At 41.2% G+C, this 8,022-nt stretch overlaps 1 protein-coding gene across 1 annotated transcript; it reads right to left on the bottom strand.

Moving 5' to 3' along the window:
* Nucleotides 1-4,675: 4,675 nt before the first annotated feature.
* On the bottom strand, nt 4,676-7,661 carry LOC105214326 (homeotic protein empty spiracles). Its single transcript, XM_011187690.3, has 2 exons — nt 6,008-7,661; nt 4,676-5,880 (listed from the first exon to the last, which is right to left on the bottom strand). The coding sequence occupies exons 1-2, from the start codon at nt 7,224-7,226 to the stop codon at nt 5,528-5,530; spliced, it is 1,572 nt and encodes a 523-aa protein (XP_011185992.2). The 5' UTR covers nt 7,227-7,661; the 3' UTR covers nt 4,676-5,527.
* Between the last annotated feature and the right edge of the window lie 361 nt (nt 7,662-8,022).

Below are 8,022 nucleotides of genomic sequence, written 5' to 3'. Positions count from 1 at the left end.
AATAGACATGTGTACATTGTATATATAAAGGTGAGTAGCACACACCCTGTTGCACCAGTTCATAAATACATATGTATGTATGTACACAGATATGTATGTACAGTGGAACTTCTCTAACTCGAATCACCATAGTCCACAAAAAAACTTTGAGTTAGAGAGACTTCGAGTTATAGAATTTTCATTAAAACATAAAATTTTTCTAGAAGCTGTAAAACGTATATTTATACATAGTCTTATTTATTTACTTTGCATAAAGTTCTATGTACATACGTTAAAACATAAATTCTGTAATTTTGTTTGTTGCAGTTATATAGATCTTCGAGTTAGAGAAGTTCGAGTTATGGAAGTTCCACTGTATATGTAATAACAACAACATGAGAAAATAAAAATTAAAACATTACGCAAAAATAAAGCGAACAACATAAGTAAATACACACAAGTTAAACAACATTATTCAGGGCACAAACACACGCACACACACAAGCACAAACACACAAACGCGTACCCACATCAATACTCCACATTTGGTTAGGGAACTCACATACAAACATCCATACATGCAAGCAAGCATACCGAAAATTAACTCTCGACTACAGCTCGCCAACAATCGCGGAGACACATGTAAACGAAATCGAGCGGGCGAGTGCACAGCGAACATAACAGATTAGTTACCATATCCCATATCAGGGTAATTATTGTTAAATGAGATAACGATCATGTAGTCTGGTGACATTTATTTATTTTCCTTAATTTTGCTGTATTAATCTTCTTGGAAGCACATTCACAGCATTCGAATGCCGGAGCAGACCAATGTGCGCTATCAGAATGAGAGCCTTACACTCACACTCACAAACACGGACGCTCGCACCTTCGGTTTTGGATTGAGTCGACAGTTGCGCGCATCGATCCAACCTGCAGCAATCTAGTGAACGGTAATGACAAACAACAATAACAGCTACAACAACACCACTGACTTCCAACACGGTTGGAGTTAAGTTTGGGCGCGCGCGTGATCAACGACGATCAACACCAGCAACAACACATTTGTGTTCCAAATTATATTTGGCCATCAACATGTTCATAAAATGTCGTCGTTGTCGTCATCGTCATCGCCAGTGCTGTTGTTCTTGTTGTATGATAGTTTTTGTTTTTGTTTATTGTTGCTCTGTGGCCCGTGTGTTGTAGGTGCGCTTGTTTATAGACCCGTTATTGTGGTCATTAGCTGCACGCTCACTTGTGCGTTTACACCTTCATGGTTGTTGTTATTGCTGTTGCGCCGGCGTATATCCTTTCGGTATTCTACTCTTTCGCTGAACTGTGTTGCACGAGCCAACATTGAACTTGGCTATGAATTCAACAGTCCACTGTCAATATTTCTTAATTTCGCACTCGATCTGCGGCATGCAACATGCAAACATCGGAATTCATGCATGTATATGTGTATGTGCATGTTGTTGTTGTAATTTTATTGCTGCATGTTGACAACAACTATTAGCTATTAACTTTTTCAGTTTCAGTAAAACAAACGTCAAATCGCATTCTCCAGTCAATGTCCGCAGCCCCAATCGGTAGTGGTGGTATAGAGCTCCGGCCTTTTGGTTGTTTTTTGTTTTGTGGTGTGGCTGCCAGGCGATCAATCGATCGATCGTCAAGATCATTTTGCATGCTCTTTCCCGGACTCCCAAATGAGCCCAGCTGCACTCGCAAATTTGTGACCATGTATACGAGTGTGGTCTGTTTCACTTTGAATATCCGAAGGAGCTTGTGTTGTTGGTCATCATTAAATAAGTTAATTGACTCACGTTAAGCCTGGAGGTTTTGCATGCCGCATACATATTCACATAGTTTGGTTTAGGAACGGCTGGGTAAGATTTAAAAGAAAGTATGTCATATATATTATGTATAAGCCGAAGGTCACTGGATAATAAAAATGGACACCACAACTTAATATTACTAAAAGCTTGGAAGGCGAGGGTGATCAATGCTTGGACTGTCTCAATGTATCGGATCTGACCGCTATTAAAATTGTAAATATCAAACTCCGTCACAAACCATCACGGATTTCCAAATTTTGTAATTTTATTGGATATTTTCAGATTATCTCATTGACTTAGCATTGGAGTCTAGTTTTAGGTACTTTACGACTCGAACCCGTTATTTTTATAATAATGTTACATAAATTTACATTTGAGAAAATTATGTTCAAATATTTCTCAGAAGATGACTGTAGGCCCATTAACCTAGACCCATTCCGACATACAACGTTCAACAAGGCATATCCCCAATATGAAGTAATTATGAAACATAAATGCCTAAATCACCTTATATGTATGTATATACGAATATAATTTGTAAACGCTTATCAATTACAGTTGTCTATTAATTAATGCACACAATGAAAAAAGCGAGCAGACAAGCCATGAACAGCGATAAACGCAACCGACGGTTATAATTAAAAACATAGCGCGAAAATAATGTGTTGTCTGTATAAACAAAAAAGATCAGTCCACCAAGCCACCGAGACTCGTTCGAAAGGCTGAAAGGCTTGGCTGCGGCCATAAACAAGCAGCGGCGTTAGGTACCGTCAGTATAAGGTAAGCTAAGGAGCTGATGGACGGTTGCGGACTTTGTGTAATGAGCGCGGTGAGCGATGGGTAACGGGCGTGCAGCTGTTCGGCGCTGTACATCGCCAAACAAGGTGTAGCAAGTTGGAAAAACGCTGCCACATGCTTAACATGAACATATGCACATGTATGCGAGCAATTTCTAAACGCTTTGGAAGCGTTGATGAGGGAATGTAAACAAAACTCAATTAAATAGCTAACCCACAAACCCGAGCTATCTGCAATGTAAACAGCAATAACAATAGGAGTAAGCTGGGCTTTACTTACAAAGAGAGTAATAATCATGAAGAATGTGATATCAAAGGGGAAACAGGTATGCGTAAATGAAGGAAAACACACAGCGTCATGAAGGGCGTGAGTATTAGAGTAGGCTAATTTAGGTAAATTGGATTACCGATTTTGATTTTTTATTTTTGGTAGAGATATAAAGCTCACAAGAGTGTAGAATCCAGATATTTGTTTGCGGAGTATGGTGGAGTTTGTCACTTCAGTCGTGTGGATTCGGTTGTAAACGAAAAAACCAATCTTGCAAACACTCACGAAATGAGGCTTAGACAGCATGTAAATGAAGAGGCATCCAGACTCATCGGAACTGCTGAACTGAACGAGAAAACCGACTGAAACGTAAGAGGAAAAACTCCAGTTGTTTGCTCACTTCATAAGATTTTCCTTGCTCTGCCGCTAACTCTATAAGGAAAAATTGTATGGGATCGAGAGAATTGTATTAATCCAACACTCTAAGGATTAATACACTAAAGATACTTTGAAATTAAGGGGCGACGTCCTAACATTACGATAAGTAATCGCTATTTTTATTAAAACCCAGCAAACTATTGTTTGCAAACCCCATAATTAGAGTTTGTTAACTTACTTCTCATTTATGTTTTCTGTAAGCATTAATAACCGTACATGCGCTCACACATGGACACATTTAATTGCTAAAAAGCTCGCCACCGAGCTAAAGCTTATAAAATCAACTTTAATGACGGCTACACGGGTATTGTAATCAATAAATTATCACACAGTGACAATAATATTTTAAAGCTGCTTGTTTTCACTTCATCATCATTCTAATTTCATGATTTCTCGCCACATTTAATGGAGCGTTTAATTTATTAGAATAGCTGCAATGCGGCGGATCAAATGTCACAGCAAGCGTGTTCAACGCCTAGTTGCACGCCGAGCACAACTCGTACAAATCAACAAGTACGGAAGAGATAAGTTCGGCCGCACTCGATGTTTGTACCTCCCTATACTTCGACAAATTGAACAAATATGAGAGATGTGGAATATTTCTAGATATCTGCGTTAACTCATAAAGATATGATGGTGAAGGCAATAAACTCACAATTTTGGTCTGGACGGAGTCCCATATGTTTAAAATTTTCTTCTTTTATGGAGATTGTGTTTTGGATGATTTCAAATTTCGCACCAAACTTAACTGTAAAATACTACATTAAACACTGTTTAAATTTAATTATATGTAGTCGTCACCATATTACAGTCTTGCGGCGGTATTCGTCTTCTCTTAAAAGTTTCCAAAGAAGCGGTTACTTGGGATATATGTGCTGCTTTTGCAGTACTTTTCCGATTTTTACAGAAGGTGTTTTTGAGTGCATGTGGTACGATCCTGTTGCAATAACAACTCTCAGAGAAGTTCTGTTACCAACTATATGTTTCTTGCACATAATAATAGTTCAATCAAGTTGGTTCCTTCTTCCGAACTTTTAGAGCTTTTCCTCTCTTTTGAGAAATGCGCGTTAATATTAAATGAAGGGATCTATTTATTGTTTTACACCGATTCCGAATAGTTCATAAGTATTAAATGAGCTTTATCAATCAGAAATACCATCAAAGGTTCCTTCCTTTCCCGTTACATATTCGCATTTGGTTAAAGGAAGGAGGCAGTTCACTCACTTTCTTCGAAAGCTGTTCACGACGTGGTTTTTTGGAAAGGACTTATACAATTTACAACATTCGTAGATGGCACTAATCCCCGAAGAAACTTACTATTCTCGCATTTTTGTATAAGGAAAGACATTTGATTATATTTTGTGATTTTCTAGTTATTTAGTTCTTTATTTTCCAACTCTTTTCTCTCTGCATTTTCAATTGCTGTCCTTAAAACTATTTAATAATATACAAACTACTCTTTACTACACTTAAATGCTAAACCAAATTAGACTTTTGTTACAAAAATAAAAAATCCAACAACAAAAAATAAATAAAGTTTTCAATTAGTTTAATGATCCGTCCCATTGGAAATACTTAATTAGTTGGTGTATAATATTTATGTCTCATCGTCATTGTCTTTCAAAAACTGATCATTGTCAAGTGAAATTCAAATCCGGCATTTCTTATAAATTTGGCACATCACGAGAAGGTGGCTGCCGTCGATCCCTCGCTAGTTGTAGATGATCGATTTTAACATTAATTTGGTTTTAGTTTTAGTTCGTTTTTGGGTCTTATTAATACTTGAAATAATTGTATACGCATAATCAAATTCATATACATACACATATGTACAACGTTTGCTACGCTCCTTAAATGCGACATTAAGTTTCTGCAAACACTTTTCACTAACTAATCGAACGCCTACTGATCTACATTAAATTATTTATAACTGTTAAATTACCGCCATTAATTAAGCTTCGTCATTTGCCTATAATCATACAATTTAAGTTTATATCACATAGTTGTCGTCGTTCGCCTGCAATTTGCCGCTTTAGACTTTAGACACTTTGTCTAGCACACACATCCACTCACACACCAAAAGAATTCACGATTCTTTTGTTAATAAATTAAGGAACTCTCATATCCACGCATTATGCTCGAAGCTCTTGTGAGCTCTCACTATTTACACACGTCTCGCTGTTTATTTTCTCTAGGAGGCCAAATCGCTTTCAATGGCTCGCGTCGAGGTCGTGCTCCTCGTCGCTGGGACAATCATCCATTTCCATGTCGATCAGCTCATCATCGTCATCCTCGTCGCAGCTAGCGGGATTTCGGCTGCGATCGGAATGTGAGCCGTCGCCTTTGTCGTCTTCTTGTTGCATGCGTTTATGTTTGGTGCGGCGATTCTGGAACCACACTTTCACTTGAGTCTCGGAGAGATTGAGGGACTGAGCGAGCGCCTTGCGTTCAGCGCCAACGACGTACTGGTTGCTCTCGAAGGCGTGCTCGAGCTTTAGTAACTGCGAGGGCGAGAAGGCGGTGCGTATACGTTTGGGTTTGCGGAAAGGCTGAAGCAAGAAATCTAAAATGAAGAAAAACAAGAGAAAAGCGCGATTAGTACATTTCATTTGAATGGACTCACTAGCTCAACAGCTATACTAGCGTAATTACAATTATAATGGAACTTAGAAATATTTTCAGATACTTACTTCCTGGAAAGCGGTGCGGAAATATGCGGCCATGTCGACTCAATAGCCATGGATACAGTGGGTAGCTGTCGCGTGGCATACCAGGGCTCGTCATGAAGGGTCCGGCGTGTGGCGGCAGTCCACCTCCTAAAACGTGACCAGCCTGCAGGGCGGCCGCCATTTGAAATTGTGCGGCGGCGATTAGGTGTGGATTATGTTGAGGCGGTAGCTCTGGTGGCGGTGCATTGATATAAGGTGGCAGCGCTTTTATATCGGGCATGCCTTGCTGTGGAGGCGGTACAATACCGCCGGGACCAATAACGGGAAATGGGCGCACTAAACCGGGAGCGTGTGGCATTCCAGGCATAAGCATGGGACCAGCTCCTGAACCAAGTCCGGTTGGTGGCTTTGGGTATTGTGGCGTTAATGGCTGTTGCGGTGCTTGTTGCGTAGGCGTAGGCAGCGAGACAGGACTTCCGGGCATCATGGCAGGTGGAGATGAGGGATGCGAAGACGAAGGTGAGACGGATTTGGGTGGTGTATGCGGTGGCTGAGGGTGTTGCTGATTAGGTTGCTGACGTTGGGCGGGATGTTGAGCCTGTTCACTAGCCGGCGGTAATGGTGAACGCTCACGTTTGAGGTGCAACATATGTGGAACAGTTGGTGCATTCTCGGGCGAAGTAAGACGGGTTTGTGTTGATGGCGGTGGACTATAAGGGCCGGCAGAATGTATGCTCAAATTGGCAGCGGCAGCAGCGGCGGCTGAGCTATGTAGACGCTGGATAATGTCTTGGATGTCCTGCCGCATGGGTGCACTGTTATTGGGAGATAATTGTTGATGTTGCTGTTGCTGCTGTTGGTGATGTTGAAGCAATAGATGCTGTTGAAGAGCGTGTTGCTGAGCGGGTGACAAATGTGGATGCACATTGTGTGGATGGGAGTGCGGTGTCAGTGGCAACGCCGATAAAACTGACGCGCTCGGAACATGTGCGGCGCCAGATGTGTGGGAAGCAGCGGGTGGGGTCTGTGGTGGAGAACTGGGTGCACTACGGGCACTTGTCGTATTCGCAACATTTAGTTGCTCCCCTGAAAGCTGATGGTTGCCGACACCGACGGCACTTTGTGTCGGCGATGCGGCTGCATTGTTGCCCACAATTGACTCGATGCTAAAGCCGATCTTTTGCTTTGGCGTAGGCATTAGAACGGCTGAGGTGGGCAGCGGCGGAATCATTTTAGTCATAAATAAATGTTTTTTCGCGGCTGCTGGAGAACCTGAACTCGGTTGCTGCTGGTGCGAGGTCGCGATAAATTCAGCAATTTTAGCGGCCGAAATCACGAGACTATTTGTAAATCACTGCTTTGGGAAATGTGTGCCAATTAGTTTTAATCAAAAGATATATTTTTCTCACTTTTTCATTGGATAATTCGAAGCACTTCACTTCACTCAGTTTTATTTTATTATAGATGTTACTGCAACGTAACTCACTGCTAATCTATTCACATGCCTTTTTAGGCGAATTGTTTTGAATCGCACAAAGTATTCACGAAACCGTTCGAATCAGACACATGTCTATGGAATCGTTTTATTCTTATTTGTCCACGACTCTTTTCAACGCGCGATAAACGTGTTCACTCTACGACAGTCGCTGTCAGAATAATCCACAACTGTGCACCGCTGCCGCACCAAGTGTCAGAGCATCGCTCCATTCGACTCTTGGCCAGTTGCGCACTCTCTCAACGCCGTGTTGTTGCTCTTTACACACACACACACACACAGCGAGCAGTTCGTACACACGCAAGCACAAAACCTACAGACAAACCAGTACAACCGGTTGAGCATAAAAGGCACTCGTCTATTGCCAATATAAGTAGGAAAATAAATATTTACATTTACAGGCATATGTTGAGATATATTTTTGGATATGTGTGTGTGAATGTGCATATGCATGTGTGTGCGTTTGGATTGCCGGTTCTTACTCGAGCGCAGCGAATGGCTTCGAAGTGGGCAGTGCCAAAGCAACCCCTGTGCCCATGCT

This window comes from Zeugodacus cucurbitae, chromosome 2, assembly GCF_028554725.1.
Source record: "Zeugodacus cucurbitae isolate PBARC_wt_2022May chromosome 2, idZeuCucr1.2, whole genome shotgun sequence".
Lineage (NCBI taxonomy): Eukaryota > Metazoa > Arthropoda > Insecta > Diptera > Tephritidae > Zeugodacus > Zeugodacus cucurbitae.
This window is presented reverse-complemented; position numbering and strand designations above follow the sequence as displayed.